Raw genomic sequence first — 23,885 nt, 5'->3', positions numbered from 1 at the left:
GCTTTGCTCATGTGGAGTGGGGCTCCGGGGTGGCTTTGAGTGTGTACAGAGTTTCCATGACTGTTTTCATCCAGGGAGCAGCTCCTCGTGCTAGGGTTCTGTGGAACACACCTCGGCAAATGCTGGTGTCACGTGCAGATTCTGAACTTTTATCAGAGAGCTGGGGTCTCTTACCAGCTGCGTGAAACCTCTCCGTGAGCCTCCCTGCCCCAAGCCTCCTCCTTCTGTATGAAAATGGAGCTAAAGTCGCAGCCCTTCCTCCTCGGGCTGTTTGCCTGGAACAAACACTCCTAAGATTTTGGTGGCCTCCCTGTGCGCGTTCAGAACTCTTTTTTCCTGAGCTTAAGCATTTATTCACCTCACGACTTTCCAGGGGCCAGCGTTCACCCTGAAGCTTAGCTAGACTTTTGTCTTTTCTCCTCTGTGCTTACTGGCACTTCTGATAACAAACGAGCAAGAGGAGAGGAGATGACGTTTGTGTTAGCGGCTGTTCAGGTAGTACTGGCCGAAATGACAGCCACCGTGACTTCTGCAGGCTGCTTAGGGACTGCAGTTAGCCATCGCCATGAAGGGACACTGCGAGATGGCCCCAGACTGCTGTGGATAACTGCTGGCCTGCATTTAGACTCCGCTTTAGTTCTTGTATCACAGGATCAAGCTTTTCCTCCCTGCCCCCCTTTCTCACTTCCTCCCACTCATCCATCCATCCACCCATTTGCCCACCCACCCTTTCATCCATCCATCTATCCAGTCATCCACCCATACATTCACCCATCCATCTTCTACCCACCCACTCATCTATCCATCCATCCACCCATCTACTCATCCATGCATCCATCCGTCTATCCACACATCCGTGCATTCATGTATCCACCCACACATCCATCCACTCAATCACTGATCCATATCTCCACCCATCCATCCATCTGTCCATCTACCTATCTATGCATTCATCCATCTACCCACACATCTGTCTACCCATCCACCCGTCGTCCATCCATCTACCACCTCACACGCTCACCCACTCATCCATCCACCCACCCATCCATCTATCCGTGTGCCAGGCGCTGTGCTCGATGCTGAAGAAGGAGAGAGAGGAGCATAAGCCTGTGAATCCCTCTTTGCAGGTATTGCGATCCCCCTTTTCTCCATCCTGGAAAAGGCTGCAGTTCTTCCGTGGCAGACAGCTGTAATCAGCCTGCAGAGGTTCTGAGAACAGTGCCAGAGGTGTTTAGCATTTCCCCTTCCCCTGCGTCCCTCCCCCACACCAGCTGCCAGGCCCTCCTGTAAGCAGCATGGGTATGTGTCATTTATTGAGTGGTCTTGTTTCTTCCTTGAAAGGTGTTCATGTGGCCCTTGATTAATTAATTAATCTCTATGCCCACAATACCATGTTCTTCAATTGTTACTTAAGAATTTTCCAGGAGCAGTGGAGGAGGTCAAACCAAGAATACTTGTACATCTGGGAGACTTAAAATCCATTGTTAAAATTTTCTTTTGGAGGTTGAGACCCATCCTGGTGGGAGATCTAGGAACACACCCTGCACTTTTCTCGCTCACAGTGGATGGATGTCCAGCCCCATCTCCTGCAGCCTGGGCACGGGCACTTGGTTTTCAACCCTAAATGCTCTGCCATGATTTTATATGTGGGTTTTATTTTATATGTTGATCTTCTCCACCTGCTCCTCCTCTCTCACCCCGTGTCTCACACAGCAGCGTTACCATCTGCTACGGGTAGTCTAGCATAGTGGTTAGGATCATGGGCTTTTGGAGCAGACGACCTGACTTCAAGCCTCTGTTTTCCTCATCTGTAACATGGGTGATGGAAATAGTGACCTGCCTTCTAGGATCATGATGGTAAGGCAATGAATGGGCTAGCTCATGTTGGGTGCCTGGGATCGGGCTTGTCACACAGTGGGCACTCAATAGATGCTGCTGCTGCTGTCAGCGTTGATGGCAGAACAAGCCCTGGTTTCCCCCACTCTTCCACAGGCCTTCTTGTCCCACATGATTTTCATACCCAGTTCTGACAACACAGCCCAGGAGCATTCCTGCACTCCTCCCTCCTTTCCATCCTAGTACCCACTGCCCTCGCCCTGCTTGTCCCCTCTCAGCTGGCCTCCCAGCCTCCAGCCTCGTTCCCCCGAGCCTACCATCTGTCCTGACATTCTGTGTGAGCTTTCCACCGTGTTGATCTTGCACCAGTTTCCTCCGTGATTCCCCACTGTCCTCAAGTACAACTCCAGACTCTATCATGTCCACATACAGCGCTTCTTGGCCGGCCCAGCCCACCCTCCCAGCCTCACCTCTGTCCATGCCATACAGCAACAATAAGCTCCAGGCTAAAGGTTCTCAAGTTCAAGTTCACAGACCCATGCCAGGTCCATAACAAATTAAGAACATGAAAGATGAGAGCAAGTTCTCTATCTATCCATTCATCTATCCAATTAAAAGCTTCTTTCTTTGTTTTAAGATCATATTCTTTGTATTTTTTTCGCCAGTGGTGATGATACATGATATTGTTGTTGTTAGGTGCTGTCGAGTTGCGTCACGGTGACCCCAGGTACAACAGAACGAAACGCTGCCTGGTCCTGCGCCGTCCTCACAGTCATTGTTATGTTTGAGCCCATTGTTGCAGCCACCGTGTCAATCCATCTCATTGAGGGTCTTTCTCTTGTTTGCTGACCCTCTACTTTACCAAGCATGATGTCCTTCTCCAGGGACTGATCCCTGCTGATAACGTGTCCAAAATATGTGAGACAAAGTCTCGCCATCCTTGCTTCTAAGGAGCATTCTGGCTGTACTTCTTCCAAGACAGATTTGTTCATTCTTTTGGCAGCTCACGGTATATTCAATATTCTTCCCCAACACCGTAATTCAAAGGCATCAGTTCTTCTTCAATCTTCCTTATTCATTGTCCAGCTTTTGCATGCATATGAGCCTATTGAAAATACCATGGCTTGGGTCAGGGCCACCTTAGTCTTCAAGGGGACGTCTTTGCTTTTTAACACTTTAAAGGGATCTTTTGCAGCAGATTTGCCTGGTGCAGTATGCTGTTTGATTTTTTGACTGCTGCTTCCATGGGTGTTGTTCGTGGATCCAAGAGAATGAAATCCTTGACAACTTCAGTCTTTTCTCCCTTTATCGTAATGTTGCTCATTGGTCCAGTTGTGAGGACTTTTGTTCACGTTGAGGTGTAATCCATACTGAAGGCCGTAGTCTTCGTCTTCATCCGGTGTTTGATCTTCATAGTTTGTGTATATGTGTTTGTGTATGTAGGTTGGTCATTAGTTGGCACAATGGATGGTTGGCACGTCTGTGTGATCCCCAGTATTGTATGTGGAAATTCACTGGGCTCTGAATTTCAGAGCCTGGAGACTCAGCCTTGCTTCCCTGTACTATTCTCCAACCCACCCCACAAACACTATGTACTGTCATACTTTTATGCATTTACACCTTTTCTTCACCCAAGTCAACTCCTATTCAACCTTCAAGGCCCAACTCAAATATCATGTCCCCAGTAGCCTTCCTCTGCTCCATCTTGGTTCTTTCTGGTAATTCCATGCCCTGACAGTGGTTGTCACTGCGAGTGGCGAGCCCACAAGGGTAGGGAGGTGTCTGACATCTCAGTGCTCCCTCTTAGGCCTAGCATGGTGCTTCATTCACAGGAGATGGTCACCAAACATTGGCGGATGGGTTCCTTGGGGCAGGGAAGGACTCACCATAGAAACAGAAGCCACCCTCTCTCAGACCACCTCTGGACTTCTTGTTTGCTTCTTCAGTAGCTTGTATCACATTCTGAAATTCAGTTAATTTGTTTCCTTGTGTGTTTCTTCCTTTTCCATAACCACGAGGGCTTCATGCAGATGGAGACAGCGCGTCAGCCGTGTTCACCGCTCCATCTCCAACTAAGAACAGTTCCCGCATGGCGGGCCCTCAGTTGTTACTTGATGAATGAGCTTGTGAATAAATGAATGCCAACACTAAAAGCAAGATCGTCTCCCAGTTTTGGCTGATACCGACGGTGCCCGTCTCCCCTTCAAGAGGCCAGCCATACAGCACGCGGCACCCCGTTACCTCCTAACTCCCCCAGTGAATCCCCGCTTTTCTTCCATTGTGTTTTGGGCGAAGGTTCTACCCTGTCCTATAGGGTCGCTATGAGTTACATGCTTGGGCTGTAAGGGGAAGGTAGGGAAAGAGCGAGGAGGAGGAGGAGACCGACAGACGTGTACAGGGCCACGAGGGGGTGGACTCGGATAGACAGAGTCAGACCTGGCTTTAGCATGTGGCCGTCATGACCCTCGACTGCAGGCCAAGCAGGTGTTCATTTCAGCGTCTCCTGTGTGTGAGGAGCCAGGGAAGGAGCAGGGGCCCGGCCGTGGGCAGTCACCGCAGCTTCCTGTCCTCGTGGAGCAGTGTTCGTCCCAGGGGAAAGACCATCAGCTAACAGTGACCCCAGGCTAATTCCTGGGTGTGCTCCAGGCCAGGATGGAAGGAAATACATGTATAAAGGAGTCGGCCCGCACCAGGCGTGGAAATTAGCCGGTGAGCTCAGTGAGGTGAGCGCCTTGTCCTAGAACGTGGCTGAGGCGTCCATCTCAGCTGCCCACGTGAGGGATGTGGACTGTGGCTGGCGTGGTCGGGGGGCTGGAGCCAGGTGGGCGGGGCCTGTGCCTCCAGCCCTGGGCACCCAATGCTTCTGCTGATGAGGAGGGCTGCCTGCCCCGTCCATCTGGGGAGCCTCCAGAGGGCCCCCGGGCCTGCTCCGTAGTTGCACTTCCGTGCAGATGTGGGAAAACATGTCGCGTTAATTAACTGCTAATTCCTCCCAGGTGGCAGAGGTGCCCTGAACGTGGCACGGCTGTGTTACTCAGAGGCTAGAGGAGACCGCTAATGTGCTTGCACCTCCCGGAATTCTTCCGAGTGTGGGAAGGTGTTTCCTCTGGGCCTCTAAGGAGAGACACCGAGAATTCACAGGGTGGGGAGGGAGGCAAGGAGGGCAGGTCCTCCCCACTTCTCGTTTCCCTCTAAGGAGACACCCGCACAGGTGCACGTATACCTGCCTGTGTACACGCACACCTGCTGTCGTATATGCACACCCACCTGTGTACACGTACAGCCAGCCACGTACACATACACCCACCCACATACACATACCCACCCGGGTACACATACGCTTCACCTCATATATGCACGCCCACCTGTGTATAAGAACACTCACCCACAGACATACACACCCACCCACATACACACACATGCAGGTGACATATTCACACACATACATACCTACCCACCCACATATACACACTCTTGACCCCATATGGACATGCACACCCACCCAAGTACACACATCTCCACACGCACACATGCCTGTGTACACGCCCACTCACCCATGTGCACACACCTGCACACACAAACCCATGTACACACACACTTGACCCCGTATGTACACGCCTTCCCATGTACATGCACACTCACAAACCTGCATACCACCCAAGTGTATACATACACACCTGTGTAGGAACACACCTCCAAATGCGCGTGGCCACACGTGCTCAGGAAGACCCACCTCGTGCACACTCGCACCCTTGTGCGTACTCACACAGCCACACTCACACAACCACACTCACGCTAAACAGCACAGAGCATGAGCACACTCCATGGAGTGGTCCCCTTGTTTCACCCCAGTGCAGAGTGAGAGCGTCACCGTCTGCTGTCACCTAACATGTGGGCGTGTCTTCTGCTTGTCTCCCTTGTGGCCGTGAAGGCCCAGAGGGCAGTGCCTGTACACGTTTGTTCTGGTGCCCCCAGCACCTGACACACGGCCGTGGAGCTGGCCCCAACTCATGGCGACCCCGTGCACAACGGGACAAAATGCTGCCTGGTCCCACCCCATCCCCATAACTGGTTGTGGATTGGACTGTTGGATCAGTGGGTTTTCATTGGCTGATTTTTGTGAGCAGATAGGTGCTTAATAAGACACGAAGGGATAAGTGAGCTAATGCACGAGGAAATAAGACAGACCGAGCTCTGAGAGAAAACTGAGCCGTACCTGGTACACTCCACACACTATTTCTTGTGACCGTGGTGCTGCACTTGGAGCTCCATGCGGTGACTCGCTGCTTGAGTTTCATCAGCTGACCTGAAGTCAGATCTCGCTTCTGCTAATGCATTTGCTGTGTGACCTTGGGTAAGTTACTTAACCTCTCTGAGCCTCATTTCTTCACATATTTTCCTGACAGCGCTGAGCCGAGGATTGGATGTAAAAGGTTTTTAGCCCCATGCCAAGGACAAGGTAGTTATTCTAATAATAATGGCAAATACTTACTAAGTGCTGGCCATTTTCTGAGACTCTTATGTGTATTAGTTAATCTTCAGAGCAAATCTGCAAGGTGGGTACTGCTATTCTCCCTATTTTACAGATGAGAAGACAGGCACAGAGTGTTGAAGTCCATTACTCTAAATCACACAGCTAGTGTGTCAGCTGGCCTTTGCTGTAAAAATGCTGCATCGCAAACCATCCCAAAACACAGTGACTTAAACAAAGGTCATTCAGTTTTGCTGAGTCTGCAGGTTGGCTGGGTCTGGGGGGACCTGGGCTGAGCTGCAGTTCGTGTGGTGGTGGGGCACCTCTGCCCACGTGTCTCTCCCGGCTTGGCCCCCTGGGCTGGCAGGGCGTGCTGTTCTCACGGCTCAGAGAAAGGAGCTCCGTCCCTTCTCCCACGTGCCCTAGGTTGAAGCGAGTGGGTGGCCGAGCCCACGGGCAAGGGTGGGGAAGCTCCCGCCTGCGGAAAGGCCTTGACCAGCGAGGACACAGGGCGGGGAGGGGGGCAGAGCCAATGCTTCGACACCGTCGGTAGGTGGTGGAGTCTGCGCGTGGACCAGATGCCTGGTGCCGCCACCAGCGTTCTTAAAACTTCTTCACGCTGGTTTCCGTTCCCACAGTTACACGTTGATGCACACGTTACATGCTGACGCGCACGTTACGTGCTGACGCACATGTTGCACGTTAACACACTACACGTTAACGCACACGTCACACGTTAACACATTAACACACATGTCACATGTTAATGCACACGTAACGTGTTAAGGCGCGGTAACGGGGATGATGAGTCGTCTGGGGGAGAGTGGGTACAGGTGCGGTCCGTGGGAGGGGGAGCGGCTGACGGAGGGATTGGTGGGCGTGGTGATTCATTTGCATTTTGTCCTAGATGGAAAGGAAAGCCCCTGGGGAAGGGGCATCAAGAAGGAAAGCGATGTGATTAGAGCATTCTTTCTAAGGCGCAAGGGCAGTGGTGGGTCAGTGGTAGGATGCTCGCCTCGCGTGCAGGAGACCCAGGTTTGATTCCCAGCCAGTACACCTCATGCACAGCCACCATCCACCTGTCTGTCAGTGGAAGCTTTCGTGTTGCTAGGATGCTAAACAGGTTTCAGAGGAGCTTCCAGACTAAGACTGATTAGGAAGAAAGGCCTGGCAATCTACTTCTGAAAACCAGCCAGTGAAAACCCTGTGGATCACAACGGTCGGATCTGCAGCTGATCGTGGAGGCGGTGCAGGGCTAGGCAGTGTTCTGTTCTGTCGTGCACAGGGTCACCACGCCAGCTAACGATAACATCACCGACACTTAAGGGAGCACATTGTCCTCGGCAGAGCAGGTCAAGGTGGAAGCAGGGACACCAATCAGAAGACCAGTGCAGGCGTCTGGTCGGAGGTGGTGGTGGCCCGGACCAGAGTCACAGTGATGCAGTGACAGATGGAGCTGCATTCAGGATCTGATATGGAGGCTATTCCACGTGCTGCTCCTCTTTGCTTTGGCCGCTAGGAAACTCTGAAGACCCATGGTGTCCCTTGTAGGGACTGACCTACCCCTGGCTGGACCTGCTCCCGCCGGATTCCTTGGACACTCACTTCACTTTGTTGCATGCTCATGCCTAGTTTGCGCCGCAGGTCCTTTGTGGAACTGGGCAAGGTTTGAACAGAGCAGTGAGGCGCCCTTCATCCCCTTCATGCTAGGCTCTGCGGGTCTCTGGCTTCATCTTCCAGCCAGGCCGGAGGGCTGGGGGAGCCCTGGCCCGTTCTCTCCTTGTTGTGCCAGAAATGTCTCCAGGACAGCCGGCTCTCCCTCGGCCCCTCAGCATACACAGTTCTGCTCTCATCCGCAGCCGTGGGCGGAGGAAGGAGAGGCGAGGATAATCACATGGATTAAACTGCCTCTGGGAAGAGAAGGGATGAGGAGTGTGGGGCTGGCAGGGATGGTGGCGGAGGGCGTCTGTGGTCTGCTCACCCCTCACCCACCATTCTGGGGCCCCCCTGGGTGCCAGCTGCTGGGCGATGGGGTCACCGCTGAGAGCCAGGTGGAGACCTTCGTCATATCCTTGGTGGTTTGCCAAGTGAGCAGGGAGACGTCCTCGAGCAGGAAACCCCTGGGCTCGTCATGAATAGAGTGACCTTCTTCGTGGGGTTGCTTTATGGAGGGTCGACACGGCACCTGGCACAGTTAACACTCGATTAACGATCACTGGAGAGTTGGGCACAAATGGGGAGTGGCTGCTGGCGGACACAGGGTTTTCGGGGGATGACGGAAATGTTCTAAAGTTGATTGTGGTGATGGTTACACAACTCTGTGAATATACTAAAAACCACTGAATTGTATATAGGTAACAGGTAGTCCCCAACCTGTGAATTGTAAGTTGAATGCCTCATTTTTTTTTTTTTTTTTTAGTTTTCATTATTATTGTCTTTTACTATCAGTATCTTTATAAATCCAATTTTTATTTGTCTTTGGGGGTTGCAAACATTACATACAAGTTTACAGATATGTTTTCACACACCTGTACATACATACATACATATTACCGATGATAAGATGTGTTAAAAAAGACATCGTGAGTGTGGTTTGTCCTAACTTGAATACGTTGTAAGTCGGGGACTCCCTATACTTTAGACAGATTAACGGTATGGCCTGTGAATTACATCGCAATAAAACTATCATAGCAGGGGTCCCTGGGTGGCCAGACGGTTAAGGGCTCGATTACTAGCTGAGAGGCTGGCGGTTCAAACCCATGCAGAGGTGCCTCAGAAGAAAGACCTGGCAATCTGCTTCCGAAAGGTCACAGCCTTGAAAATTCTATGGAACACAGCTCTACTCTGCACACGGGAGTCGGAATGACTTGACAGCAGCTATAACTACAACAAAGCTACTACAAACAAACCAAAAAAAAAAATCACGAAAGCGAAAAGGAGAGTGTCCGCACCCTCTGTTGACTCAGGAGGGTCCTGGTTTCCGCCTCTTGTCTTGGGGTCCCATCCATCTGTGTGCTGGATGATAAGTTGACACCGTCACCCTGGATACAGCTCAGGGACAGGATGGGGTCTCTGGAGACAGGCTGCTCGAGGTCATGCCCCGCCTGCAGCATCACTTTCTCTGTGACATTGGCGAAATGGCTCACTGCTCTGAGCCTCAGTTTGCTCACCTGTGAAATGGGTATTCTGATAGTCCCCACCTCCTAGCTTTGTCATGCGGGTAGAACTAGATGATGCCTTAGGATAGTGCCTGGCACAGAGCAAGCAGCGACTTTTACTGCATAATACTCATTATCTTATTTATAAAGTGAAAGCTTTTATCCTGAAGGGTGTTACCTAAGGCCCCCGACACTTGCGTGGTCAGTTGATCAGGATGGCAGTGGGGTCTAGAAGTAGAGAATGCTGTTACACGTGCTGTCACATGCTGTCAGCGAGGCATGTGCTGTGTGTGTGCTCCTGTCTCTAGACTGTATGTCACCCCGTGACTGGCCCCACTGAAGCTTCCTCTCCGCTTTGGGTATCGGGGGCGATGACTGTTTTCATTTACAGGTGGAAAAGCCAAGGCTCAGAGGGCCTGAGTGGACGGAGCCGTTCGGGAGGTGGAGAAGTGGCAAGGTCCTGCCTCGTAGGGTGTCACAGCTCGGGCACCAGCACACCTGGGGTCCCCTCCCGCTGACAGCTCTGCGGGCCCAGGTTCGGGATAGGCCATGAGGGGCCTCATTTCGGGGAGCAGGTGGCACAGGGGCTGCCTTGGCTGGGAAAGTGGGGCTGAGGACCCGTCACTCGGTCCACTGGTGCTGGCCCGTCACAGGCCCCTAGCCTCCGGCCCCTGGTGGCCCACTCCCTCTCCACAGCCCTGCTCCCTCGGCTTCGGCCTGCCCCTCTGGGGACTCTTGGGTCTGTATAAACTGGCAGGCTCCATGCCCTCCTCCAGGTGGTCGCAGAGTTGATCAACCCATCGAGTGGAACAGAACGCACGCTGATCGTGGGAGGTGGACCAGAGGCTGCAGCCTCTGGGTGGTGGGAGTGTGTGTGTGCATGCGTGTGTGTGTGTGTATGTGTGTTTAGGGAAGGGTTAGGGGGCTCCTTGCCGAGGTCTGGGCTCAGCTGCTGGCTACCGTGCTGGGGAACACCAGCAGGTCTGTGACCCCCACAAAAACGTCATCAGGAGGTAAAACCTGAGACACCCCCGCCTGGAGCAACGGCCCTTCCCTGTGCCGTGAGGATGGGGGGCCACGTGAGCCCCTTCTTTAGTCCCACCATAACCTTCCCCCACACTGACCGTCTGAGGTCCGCTCTGTGATGTGGCTGGCGGGGTGGGGTCCGGGGTGAGGGTGGGGTCCCGGCTGAGCTGGGGGAGACCGGAGTCCGTTTGGAATCTGGGATTTCTCATGCTTCTGCAACTTGGCCATCTTGTTAGCTGCGCGTCGTTTTCCATTTTAACTGACGTTCGTTCTCACAAAGCGATACGCGCTGTACGTTCTGAGCAGCCTGTGGTGCCCGGGGGCCCTCTCCCTCCCCACCCCACACAGCCAGCGTCACTGGGGTCTGTGGCCCCCTGGGCATTTTCCCGCATCTCCCAGCAGCAGCCTTCCCCCCACGTGGGTGGCATTGCTGTGTGACTTTGTACATCCCTTTCTCTCGACCTCGTTTTTCTTGGACAGTCCCCGCCTGCACACACAGGCCTGCTGCCCTCTGCCCCCGTGTGACGTGGGTCTCTGAGCCTAAGGGCAGCTGCCCAGCCAGGCCCGTTGACGGGCGTGCACTTGGCGTCCAGTCTTTTTATGGCAAACGGCACAGCCAGAACCACCTCCTGCGTACACCTGTGTACACCTCACGGCGCTTCCAAAAGTGGCTGTGTTTCGTGAACATGGAAGAGGTCAAAAGGAGGGCTGCTTCCATCTGTCTGTTCCCAAACTTGCTCATCCCGCTGCGTTTCCCTGCGGAGTTCCTACAGGGTGGCCCTGGGCCAGGGGCTGAGGCTGCACCCGGACACAGGCCTGCCCCCGCCTTCACCAAGCTGAGCAGGAGGGGCAGGCCCAGCAGACTCCTGCTGCCCACAGCATCAGCACAAGTAGCTTCGCGAGCAAGCATAAGGCCTGGCACTGCGCCTGGTCTGGGCGAGGAGGAGGGGAAGACTTCCTGGGGGAGGTAGCATGGGGCTGATTGGCTGATGTTTACTAGACAAAATGGAGGCTGGGTAGGAGAGCAGCCCCGGCTGCTTATAGCATGTGCAAAGGCCCTGAGGTGGGAAGGGCTTGCTAGTGGGCTTAGGTGAGTGTTGAGTGAGGGCTGACAACAGCCTGTAAAACGGGTTCCTAAGGGGTAGGGTCTCCTGGTGGGGGGAAAGGTCTCTGTGGGAGGGAAGCTGGGCCCACCAGCCCTGAGCCGACGCGCCGCCCGTCACACCCTAGCTGGGAGGGGCCCCAGGGGGCCTCCTTGCTCTGCAGCCCGGGTATTTGTGCCTCAGGCTTTGGAGAAGCCTCTGGCCCCTGGGGGTGAGGGGCATCACGTGGGGAGTCTGGGGCTCACTGGTCGCTGAGGCCCGCTTTGTTTCACTTCCAGATGAGATGGACCAAACGCCCCCAGTGCGCTCCGAGTGCCTGACCTCAGGGGTCCGGACGCCCCCTGCAAGGAGGAACAGCAAGCTGGCCACCCTGGGCAGGATCTTCAAGCCCTGGAAGTGGAGAAAAAAGAACGAGAAGCGGAAGCAGACAACATCAGGTGGGCCCTGGGCGGGTGGGCCGGCTGTGAGGGGCCCCGTGTCGGGGTGCTGCTGGGGCTGTGTCGTGTCCCCCCACACCCACAGCAGGAGGGCAGACTGCCCTGAGGTCTCCAGCGAGCAGGAGCTGCCCACCTCCCTGCAGGCCACCTCCCTCCACTGGCCCCTCTGGGCCCCACCTGGCCACCGCAAAGGCTGGGGTAGGTCAGCACCAGGCACCCTGTCACACTCGTGGCGCGGTGGGGGGAGCGCAGACCTTGACAGCCACACAGTCACCTGGGGACCCCTTAAAAACCCGACTCCGGGCAGGTGGGTGGGGCCGAGACACTGGAGTTTACAAGCCCTCACTGATCTCTCTGAGCAGCCCTGACCAGGCCCACGACCCTCTGCAGGGTCCTTGGCCACCTGGGACGGCCTGAGGGGCCTTGGCCAAATGGACCTGGGCCTGCCCCAGAGATCGGGGTAGCTGGTCTGGGGTCTGGATCAGGGCGTGGGTCCACCCCCAGAGATCAGGGTAGCTGGTATGGGCTAGTGTCTAGGTTGGGGCCTGGTCTCACTCCCAGAGATCTGGGTTAGCTGGTCTAGGGTCTGAATCAGGGCCTAGGTCTGCTCACAGAGTTGCTGGTCTGGATCAGGGCCTGGGTCCACCCCCAGAGATCCAGGGTAGCTGGTCTGGGCTAGTGTGTAGTTTGGGGCCTGGGGCCTGCCCGGAGATTGGGGTCGCTGGTCTGGGCTCTGAATCAGGGCCTGGATCTGCTCACAGAGATCGGGGTAGCTGGTCTGGGCTAGCGTCTAGGTTGGGGCCTGGGTCCTCCCCAGAGATCGAGGTAGCTGGTCTGCTGTGGGATCTGGGTCAGGGTCTGGGCCCTGCTGTGTCTGAGCGCCCCCGAGGTGGTCTAGGAGCTTGCACCTTTGGTGTGACCGTGACTCGTTGAGATTTTATTGTCACTGGCAGATGGGGCATCCCAGGCTAGGCTTGGTTTCCCCAAAACCCGGCCACTCAGTGTCCCCTAGTTCTGGGTTACTCCACGCACCCCACTTGTAGATACCTGCCGCTGTCCACGCCCCCCCCCCCCGCCCCCAGAACAGGTGTGGGCAGAGGCCACACCTGTCTGGTCCCCAGCACCTAGCCCAGTGCCTGACACACATTAGGTGCTTGATAAATGCTTTCTTAGCTTAACTGAGTAACTGTGGGATCATTGCCTGCGTGTTGCCCAGCTCCCCTCCGGGTCCCACGCTCCGTGGAGGTGGGGGTGGGGTTGGTTTAGTTCTCTGGGGAGTCCCAGCCCCTGGCCCACGTTGGCTCATGGGAGGAGTTCACTGACTAGTTTTGAATCCACTGAATGATGTCATGGTCATTACCTGCTGTCGTCTGCCTCTCCCTAGCACTAGACTTGAAGTTCCAGGAGGCAAGACTGGTGCTGGGTTGTTCTTGTGACCTTGGTCCACACAGCACCTGCACACACACAACTCAGGGCCTCTTGCCGCCCAGACTCCACGGCAGGCGCTGTGTCTGCATCTCCCAAGACAGGCTCTGAGTGGTTACTTAGTTTTGTGTTTGGAAATTGCAGTTTAGACAAATGATGTTTTCTGGAAAGTTAGAGAAAAAAGGTCATTGTAGACACAGCAGGCCTGAGCCCCAGCCTGTGACGGGGGGGTGGGGGGGTGGAGAGGGGGATGCAGGGAGAATGTGGTGGGGGTGGGTGAGTTGCCAGAGCTCGTTTTGTGCTTGGATGTTGTTGTTGTTATTGGGCTCCATGGAGTCGATTCCAACTCATAGCGACTCCGTAGGACAGAGTAGAACTGCCCCGTGGGGTTTCCTAGCCATAATCTTTATGGGAGCAGATCGCCAGGTCTTTCTCCAGCAGAGCTACTGGTGGGTTCGATCCACCAACCTTTAGGTGAGCAGCTGGGTGCCTAACGATGGTGCCACCAGGCCTCACTTTTGTGCTTGGATAGGGAGTGGAGAGGAGATTTTTGGAAAGAGGAATTGACAGGCTTTCACAGGTTGAGTTAGGGGAGGCTCCTGGCCTCTTCCCCTCCTGCCCATATGGTGAATTCCTGAGCCACAACCTGGGATTTCTGGGGGGAGGGTCTGCAGTGGGCAGCCTTCACAGAGGACCTGGGCCTGCACATGGAGGGAAGGGAACAGCCCGCTGGGGTGTGTTAGCAGATGATCATCCACAGAAAAGTGGCCTGGGCATTGGGGCAGAGCAAGGATGGTTTCTTGGCTGGTAAATGAGGCGCTTTGGTGGAGGGTGGGATGGGCAGTGGGAACTAGCTTAGAGCGGGGCCTTGCTTTTCAGATAAATCACTGAAGGTGCTTTTCTCTCACTGCGTTTTGTGTGCGATTCTGAACAGAGGTCAGATTGTTGAACGCACAGTCCCCGCCCCCTCCCGTGGGCCAGGCCCCCTGCCCCGTGGTCACCTGCTACCCCCCTGCTCCTCTGTGTAACCGTGAGACTGACGTTGGCTCGCTGTGGGCCCCGTGGCCGTGACTCCCCTGGTGTGTGTGTGTGTGCGCGCGTGTGTGTAGCCTTGGCGAAGGTGACTCCCCCGGTGTCTGTGTGTGTGCGCGGCCTTGGAGAAGGTGACTCCCCTGGTGTATGTCTGTGTGTGTGTGTGTGCGTGTGTGTGTGCGGCCTTGGCGAAGGTGACTCCCCTGGTGTCTGTGTGTGTGTGCGGCCTTGGCGAAGGTGACTCCCCTGGTGTCTGTGTGTGTGTGCGGCCTTGGTGAAGGTGACTCCCCTGGTGTGTGTGTGTGTGTGTGCGGCCTTGGAGAAGGTGACTCCCCTGGTGTGTGTGTGTGTGTGTGTGTGCGGCCTTGGGGAAGGCGACTCCCCTGGTGTGTGTGTGTGTGCGGCCTTGGCGAAGGTGACTCCCCTGGGGTGTGTGTGTGTGTGTGTGTGCGGCCTTGGAGAAGGTGACTCCCCTGGTGTGTGTGTGTGTGTGTGTGTGTGCGGCCTTGGGGAAGGTGACTCCCCTGGTGTGTGTGTGTGTGTGTGTGTGTGTGCGCGCGCGCGTGTGCGGCCTTGGCGAAGGTGACTCCCCTGGTGTGTGTGTGTTGTGCAGCCTTGGAGAAGAAGATGACCGGCAGGCAAGGTCGCGAGGAACTCATCAAGAAGGAGCTGCTGGAGATGATGGAGCAGGGTAAGTGGATCGTCCCAGAGGGTCAGAACTGCCCACGTGCACCCGGAAGCCCGCTAGGGGACGGAGTGGACGTCAGAGGAGCCCCACCTTCCAGAGATAGGACTTGACCATAAATGGTGCCCTGTAAGGTTGGAGAAGTCCCCAGAGTCAAGGACCCATCGGCTCAGCCCCTGGGGCATCTGAGAACCCGTGAGTGAGTTTAAGGGCACATCCCAGTGTGGGGCTGAGCTGACAGCAGCCATCCTCCCTGGTGAATGTCTAATTGCTTCTGGTGGAGCTGGGTATGGATTCCTGCAAAGTGGTAGCATTGGGTGTTTTTTTTTTTTTTTTCATTTTTCAATTGTTTTCCTGTTTACATTTTAATCCTTGATTTGGGCGAATGATTATTACTTCTGTCACTGCCCTGCGGCTCCCCTTTGTGAAGCATTCATTGTGCGCCACGAGCTGCGCTGAGCGTGTCCCACCCCCACCTCTTGGCCTCACTGCGACCTGCAGAGCCAGCTCGGCTCCTACCCCTCACTTTGCCGATGGCGGATTGAAGGCTCTGGGAGGTGCCTGCCCCTGGTCATGGGAGGTGATGGCAGAGGCGACCTTCAGACCTGGTCTCTCGGTCTCCACCGTGGTGTCTGCGTTTCTGAGACTCGCTGGTATCGTCACTAGAACAATTGATTCGACAGAACTCTTGTTCTGCAAGCCGCCTGCTTTCCGTGATCGGTGTCCCACAGGCGAGGGGCCCGGGACTTGGGTTGTGACCTGGACCCTTCGTGAATTCTAGTGCTCAGAGATTCCAAATACTGGGGGGCTTGGGGGGGGGGGTTGCGGTCACCAGAGCCTCGCTGCCCTGTCAGCATCTCTCTGGAGTTGGACGAAGCCCCCACCTTCACGTGTAAGGAATCCAGCTTTCCGGAGCCAGTTCCCAAAGGTTGTGTGAACACATTGAATTCCTCTCCCCTCTTCAGATTTAACACATCACAGTGTCTTTGTAATCTGGCTCTAAGGACCGGGGGTTAGGAAGGTGCTCAGGGCATGAATGGATCCCAATCCTATGAAACGCCATGACCCTGGCAGGCCTGGCAGCCTCACAGCCCAGCTGTGGCCCAAACCTGCCATCATCACTTCTGTTCTTCGGATTCCGAGAGTTCAGCGTTTTGTGATGCTGTCGTTCAGCTGCTGACCAAAAGGTCGGCAGTTCGAATCCACCAGCCACTCCTTGGAAACCTTATGGGGCAGCTCTACTCTGTCCTGTAGGGTCGCTATGAGTCAGAATCGCCTCGATGGCAACAGGTGATAGTCAGGACAAGCCTATGTGGAGAATGGCTTCGTGCTCCTAATAATACTTGGCCTGTGAGAGGCGGCTCGCCAGCAGGTCCTGTGACGTCCTAGCACGTAGCGCGCAGTTCCCGCTCTCAGATCCGGAGGAAGGTCTTTGCCGAGTTAGAAGTCAGCCCTGTTTTAATTTGGCTGGAAGGAAAAAACCCCAAAGTCTGGCATTCTGGGTATGTTGCCAACAAGGAGTGCTCCCGATCTTCTTCTTGTTTGGGTGCCGTCGAGTCGGACTTCTGACGACCCCGTGTGACAGAGAACTGCCCCAGAGGGTTTCCTTGGCTGCAATCTGTACAGGAGGATCACCAGGTCGTTCTCCCACAGAGCCGCTGACCTTTAGGTTTGAAGCTGAGCGCTTAACCGTCGCACCACCAGGGCTCCTTAGGGAGGGGGAGAGGAGAATACAGTCAGTGTAAGGCCCATCTGTCACCTGTCCTAAGAAACAGTATTCTGATGAAGAAAGAATAAAGACGTCGATTTGATACCTACCAAAAACAAAGCAGTGAGTTGAAAAATCAAAGGGAAGATGTCTAGGAGAAGTGCGGGTGGGCATTCTTAAACTCTGAAGTTTTGAAAAAGGATGTTGTCAGATGGCCTTAGAACGGAGGCCCAGAACTGATGCTTGGAGCCGAGAAGGTGACAGGATCGCGGTTCTGATGCCGAGGGCCCTCCTCTCGGGCGCCCTGGTATTTACGGAGATGTCACACACTTGCTGTCTTACAAGATTACGCCAGATCAGGGGTCGGCTAGCTTTGTCTGTGATGGGTCACAGAGTTAATATTCTCGGCTCTGCAGGCCACATGGTCCCTGTTATGAAGACTCGGCTCTGCCATTACACTGCCAAAGCAGCCACAGTTTGCAAACGCGCGAGCGTGGCTGTGTGCCCATGAAGTGTTTTCTGTGGACGCTTGAATGTGAGCTGCACATACTTTTAAGTGTTATTAGCTATCATACTCCTTTGGACATTTTTCAGCCACTGGAAAACGTGGAAACCAGTTGTAGCTCGTAGGGAAGGCCTGACTTGGCCCGCGGGCCAACGTTTGCCAATCCCTGCTTTAGCTCGCTTCTTCCCACATGCTGAGCGATGGTGTTCCAGGAACTAGAGTGCCTGGGAACACAGTCTTTATCCTCCAGAGCTCAAAATGCACATGCCCGGGGGTTCCCCTAACTCTTACCGTCATCTACCAAGTGCCAGGCTCTGCGTGAAACGCAGAGGGCGCAGGTGAGCAGAACTCAGTGGTCCAGGAGGGTACAGACATTGATGATCCCACAAATACAGATCAACTGATGACTGTGTGTGGAGAAGGAAAGGCTCCGAGCACCCTAAGAACATGCCACGGGGCCTGACCTGGCCAGGGGCTCAGGGAAAGGCTGTTTGAGCGGCCAGGAAGAAAACAGGCTGGTCCTCAGAGTTTGCTGCACATTAGAATCACCGGGGCGGTGAGGGGACTTAAAAAAAGAAATCCATGCCGGCACAGTTAAATCAGACGCTCAGGGGCTGGGATCCAGCAGGCTTCAATAGTCCATAAACGCCCTCCCCAGGGTGATTCCAACCTTGGTGCAGCCAGGGGGGAGGAGCATTCCAGTCTGAGGGAGTGGCTTGGGCAAAGGCCCCGTGGTGCATGGGTACAAGGAAGGAACCCAGAGAATGATCCTGTGGTGGGAGGGCAGTTAGGAAGGAGGGACGGGGAGGGAGATGGGGCTTGGGTCCGCAGGGGCCTTAAGTGCTACCTAACCCTCCTGTCAGCATGTCCTGTGATGTGGACAAAGTCAGGAAAACTCTAGACCTTGCTAAGAGCAGGCTGGGGTGATGGGAGCATCCCAGCTGCTGGGAGAGCTTGGGGCTTGGTTAACCCTGACCCCGACCCTGACCCTAACCAGGCAGGGTGAGTGGGCCGCGTGGATCTGCCAGGACCTTGTCTGCAGCCAAGGGCAACCTCCCAAGAGGCCTTGCGGAGGGGGGTGGGGCACACATCAGAAACTGTGGCCGCCTACGGGGAGGGGACCAGGGCTGGGTGGGGGCTTTTCACGGTGACTCTGTGTACTGCGTGGATCGTTTACCCTGTGTGTGTGTGTCCTATACAAACAGCAACAACAGGATATATGACAGGTTTGCAAAGCCTCCTGGGTTAGTACTTCCCTTGCAACGTTGTTTCCACAGTTTACTTGCTAAGAAAATGCTTCAGCTCCCAGTGGGGCAGAGACGAGCTGAAGGCAGCCCCTGTCTGTTGTAACTCGTCCTGGCCTGGGAACTGCAGGTCCTCTGGGGCCGGTGGGAATAGCCACCCCTGGGTGCCTGGCCGCCCAGCCTGGGAGGGCTACGCCTGAGAACTGGTGCGCCAGGTGGGGCCGCAGGCTCCTCCTCTTTCCAAGGCCTGTCTGGTTGGTGGTGTGAGGATCCCAGGGAGGATGGGGATTTTCCTGGGTTTGGATTAAGGAAGCAAGGAATCCATCCTCAGCGCCACCTTCTGCTCCCAGGGAGGTGGGCTGTCCCTGAGGCAGGGGCGCCCCCCTGTGGTTGGCCGCCCTCACTGCGCCTGTGGCGGGATGAGGTGTCTGGGAGGCTGAGGTGTGTGATGGTGATGGGTCCAGAAGAGGCTGTACCTCAGATTCTTCCAGGACTGCCCCCAGGAACTCACACCTGAGCTTTCTGGGCCAGGATGAGCCCCAGGAGTGCCTCCTGCCTGCCTGTGACACTGCACCTAGCACGCATGCATGCACACACACACGCAGACACACAGACACACACACACACGCACACACACAGACACACACTCACTCACACGCACACACACAGACACACACTCACACACACTCACTCACTCACACACACACACACACACGCAGAGTCCAGTGGCCTCAGGGTTTGCTCACAGACCAGTCAGGGCGCACGAAATGGCGTCCTGGCCTCCAGACAGGGCTTGCAGAAGAGCGCCCACAACCCCCTGGGCGGTGAGCCTGTGTCCAGGGCCTGAGTTTGCCCTGCTGGGGGGGAGGGGCATTTATGAACCACTTTATCCCCCCTGCCCCCTCCCGTGACTCTTCAGCTGTGGGACCCACCCAGGACTTGCCCGCGTGTCCCTGACTTCTTGCTGTCTCTGGCATGACTGGTCCTGCACCCGGCCCTCCGCCCAGTCCCTGGCTCGGAATGAAGTGAATCATGAATGGAGCCTGTGGCTTCCTCTGTGCCAGAGGCAGTTTGAGTTTCTCAATGACTGTTCCGTCTTCCTGTCTGCGTTGATGGGGTATTTTCTTTAATAATTTAAGGGATTTCATGCTTCATCATTGGCTGCGTATAAAAAGCATTATTACCCCGGTGCTGTGCTCAGTGACCTGAGAGACACGAGGCGTGGGTTCCTCGGGGAAATTGGACAGCGGCCAATTGCGTCTGTGCGGTAGAAACGGGGTGGGGTGTGCCTGTGTGCACACACATGCATGTATTCACACGTGGCTATGCATGTATAAGTGTGTACACGTGTGAATGTGGATGTTGTGCCTGTGTGTGTGCTATATATACACGTGTGTGCACTGCACGTGGGTGTGTGCTGTGTGTAGACATGTAAGCACACACGTGTGTGGATTGTGTGCATATATGCACGTGTGTATGGGTGTGTGGCTGTGCATGGATGTGTATACGTGTATGCATGTGTGCCCTCGTGTGTGCTGTGGGAATGTGTGCGTGCACATGTGTGCACGTGGGTGGATGTATGCATGTACATGCACATATATGTACTGTGTATGCATGTGTGTGTGTGCACACGAGTGTATGCTGTATGTGTAGGCATTGTGTGTGCACGCGTGCATGTTTGTGTGCACGTGTGTGTGTGGCGCGCTCCCCCTCACCGTGGCTGCTCAGCACCATCACAGGCTCGCTGTGGTCCCCTCTCCCTTTCTTCCCTCTGAAGCAGAAGGGCTCTGACCACGCGCAGGCAGCTGCCCGGGGGGCGTGGTGTGCACAGTGAGAGGAGCAGGGACAGCTGCCCACTGCCCCCCTCCCCAATCTGCGTTTCTTAGCAACAGCTCTGCCACCAGGGCTATTTTGGGAATGGGAACTTCTCACTGAGCATGCTCCTGAGCCGGAGTGCTGAGCACAGCCCAGAAAAGTCCTGCCGGCGGCTGAGCTGGGAAGGCGGGGGAGGACTCGGGGACGGAGTGCTGGGGGTCTGCTAGCCCGCTGATGGCTGGAGACCTTGTTTTGGCCTTCCCGGCTCAGGCTCAGAACCTTTTATTGCTGTGGTCGATGACGATGGTGATGTAGGACATGTCACTATTGTTAACAAAGATGATCATCGCCAGCAGCAGATGACCAGCCCTTTCTAAGATTCCGTGCGCACCCTGTAAGAGGCAGACAGCCTTTCTGAGCCAAAGGGTCGTGACACTCAAGTGAGAGTGTGTTTGGGACGTGCGGGTCCCATGTCCCCACAGAGCAGTGCGGAAATGGTATCGGCCATCATCATCTTTCCGTCCCCCAAGGGCCGTGAGCTTGTAGCAGGGACTGTCGCGGTTGTGTGTGAAGTGTGAGTGAGTGAGTCATGAGAGAGGTGCCCAGAAGCCCCACAACTGGTGTGTATAAAGAGCATTGTTACCCCGGTGCTGTGCTCAGTGACCTGAGAGACACGAGGCGTGCGTTCCTTGGGGGAATTGGACGAGACAACCAAGTCTGTCTTGTGTCTGTGTGGTAGAGATGTGGGGGTGGGATATGTCTGTGTGCAGATGCTGTATGCACATGAGTATGCTTGCACGTGCGTGCACATGTGTGCCTGTATGCACACGTACACGTGTGTAGTGCATTTTGCTGCTGTGTGTGTATGTACATGCACATGTGTGAGTGTGTGGCCGTGCATGTGTGTTATGTATATGCGTGCGTGTGTGTTATACATGCGCGTGCGCGTGTTACGTACACATATGCACGTGTGGGTCTGCTGTGTGACATCAAGTTTTGTCGACACAGCGAGTTTTCTTGGCTGTATCTGGCTCCTTGCCAAACTATACCCATAAATCACATGTGCCCCAGGATGTGTTTTTACACGCCCATGAGGTAAGAATGGTTTTCTTACACTTTTACACATTTTTTCAGTTTAAAAGAAAATCAGAAATCAAAGAATACACAACGCACCTCACATGGTTCGTGGCCCCCAAGCCTCCAGTATTTACCGTCTGGTCCTTCGCAGGGAAGGGTGCCAGCCCCTGGCCTAGACCCTCTGGCAGGTGTGTGTGTGCACGTGTGTGTGAGCGAATTTGTGTATGTGTGTATGCATGCATTGTACATACATGTGTGTGTGCCTGTATATACATGCGTGTGTGTGACTGCATGCGTGTGTGTGAGTGCATGGGGGTGGGTGTGTACGCATGCGTGTGTGTGCATGTGAGTGTGTGTATGTGTGTGTATGCATGAGTGTGTGTGTGCATGTGGTGTGGGTGTATGTGCGCTGCATAGATGAGATCCTCCAAGCCCTAATCTTCCAGACTCCAGCCTGGCTGGCCCCTCTGTCTGTCTCCTGAGGGCGGTAGAGGAACAGACAAACCAGTAATTACAAACTCTTAATCCCTCTGAGGGTCATAGGGGTGAAGGGGCCTGGCCTGGGGCTGGGAATGGTGAGCGGGTACCCCAGACTAAGAAAACCGCTCTCTCTCGCCTACGGTTATCACGTGGGCACAGTGGCCTGGGCCAGATCTTCACCCCTACTGTCGTCATCAAAAGGCGTCGTCATCAACAACAACAACACATAAAAAAGCACGTGTATAGTGCTGACTATGCCAGGCACGTTATGTTTATTAACTCGTTTAATCCTCACAGTAATTCTGTAACGTGAGTAAGGTGGTAGTATCCTTGTTTTATAGATGTTGTCGTTAGGGGCCGTCGAGTTGGTTCTGACTCATAACAACCCAGTGCACAACAGAACGAAACACTGTGCCGTCCTCATAATTGGTGTTATTCTTGAGCCCATTGTTGCAGCCACTGTGTCAATCCGTGTTGTTGAGAGTTTTCCTCTTTTTCATTGGCCCTTCTACTTTACTAAGCATGATGTCCTTCTCTAGGGACTGGTCCCTCCTGATAACCTGTCCAAAGTACGTGAGGTGAAGTCTTGCCATCCTTGCTTCTGAGGAGCATTCTGGCTGTACTCTTCCAAGACAGATTTGTTCGTTCTTCTGGCAGTCCATGATACATTCAACATTCTTAGCCTACACCACAATTCAAAAGCGTCAATTCTTTGGTCTTCCTTATTCATTGCCTAGCTTCGGATGCATATGAGGCAATTGAAAACAGGGTCAGGTGCGTTTTATCGATAAGGACATCTAATTATATCCATCTGTCTATGTAGATATCCTTATAAAGAAGGGTAAGGAAACTGAGACCCAGAGACATGTTTAGATGAAAAAGCAGGCCCAGAGAACTTTCTAGATGCTGATATTGAGGCCCAGAGGAGTTTCCTGTGTGGGCAAAAGGAATCCCACCTGCAGTAGGTGTGATGCCTGGGTAGGTGACCAGCCAGGTGTCCAGACCGGGGCACTTTTGAGAGGGAGGGAGGGGGCCCTGCTACAGGTCACAGGGACAGCAGGCTTACAAAGGACTGACCTGGACAGATGAGACCCTGACTCTGAAATCAGCCTTTCCTCCTCCTACCCACCACCAGCAGGGGAGGCAGTGTGGGGGGAAGGGCTTCCAAGGCAGGGGGTGGGGGCCTCGGTTAGAGTCCCACACTGCTGCTTCTGGGTGGCTCTGTGGCAAGGCGCCCTCCCCTCTGAGCCTACCATGAGGCCTAAGGGGGTTCCCACGAGGGAGCACGTGGGTACTCTGCACTGGGGCTGTGGCCGTGTCTAAGAAGGGGTGATTCTCACTAATAGGCGTAGTCTCCCATACCTGGGCCGCCACTTCATGGCTGTGTGGCCTGGACCAGTTCCTTACGCTCTCCACATGCTGAGCTCCTCATTGGTAAATACTACCCCGGGGTCATCAGTCACAGCCGACCCTCAGAAGCCCCACAGCCGAGACCTGAGCCAGGGGAAGCACCAGGTCCCTCTTTCAGCCTCACTGAGCCTCGGTGTCATCTTTCCTGGGAAGGCTCCTGGTTAGATGCAGGCACTCCTGCTCAGTGCCCCCTGGCCCTGGGCCATGTCCCCATTCCAGGGCTCACGGTGACACATATGGTTGTCTGAGTGGTCTCCTCACAGATGCGAGCTGCCTGGGGGCAAGGACCATGTCTCATCCACCTCTGCCTTCCCAGGGTCTACCACAGTACCAGGAGCACAGTAGTGACCAGCGGTCGGATGGTCCATCTCAGTACCGGGAGCACAGTAGTGACCAGTGGTCAGACGGTCCGTCTCAGTACCGGGAGCACAGTAGTGACCAGTGGTCAGATGGTCCCTCTCAGTACCAGGAGC

At 54.8% G+C, this 23,885-nt stretch overlaps 1 protein-coding gene across 1 annotated transcript in view; it reads left to right on the top strand.

Moving 5' to 3' along the window:
• The window catches only part of PHACTR3 (phosphatase and actin regulator 3), a 193,964-nt gene that overhangs the window by 101,490 nt on the left and 68,589 nt on the right, over window positions 1-23,885 (top strand). The window contains exons 2-6 of the mRNA XM_012558433.1: window positions 11,873-12,031; window positions 15,102-15,179; window positions 20,716-20,756; window positions 20,928-21,019; window positions 23,729-23,819. Of these exons, the coding sequence (XP_012413887.1) occupies window positions 11,873-12,031; window positions 15,102-15,179; window positions 20,716-20,756; window positions 20,928-21,019; window positions 23,729-23,819 (461 nt within the window). The remainder of the gene's footprint in view (window positions 1-11,872; window positions 12,032-15,101; window positions 15,180-20,715; window positions 20,757-20,927; window positions 21,020-23,728; window positions 23,820-23,885) is intronic.

Source organism: Trichechus manatus, unplaced genomic scaffold (genome assembly GCF_000243295.1).
Source record: "Trichechus manatus latirostris isolate Lorelei unplaced genomic scaffold, TriManLat1.0 scaffold00008, whole genome shotgun sequence".
Classification (NCBI taxonomy): domain Eukaryota; kingdom Metazoa; phylum Chordata; class Mammalia; order Sirenia; family Trichechidae; genus Trichechus; species Trichechus manatus.
Note: the sequence above shows the minus strand (reverse complement) of the source record. Positions and strands in the feature narration are given on the sequence as shown.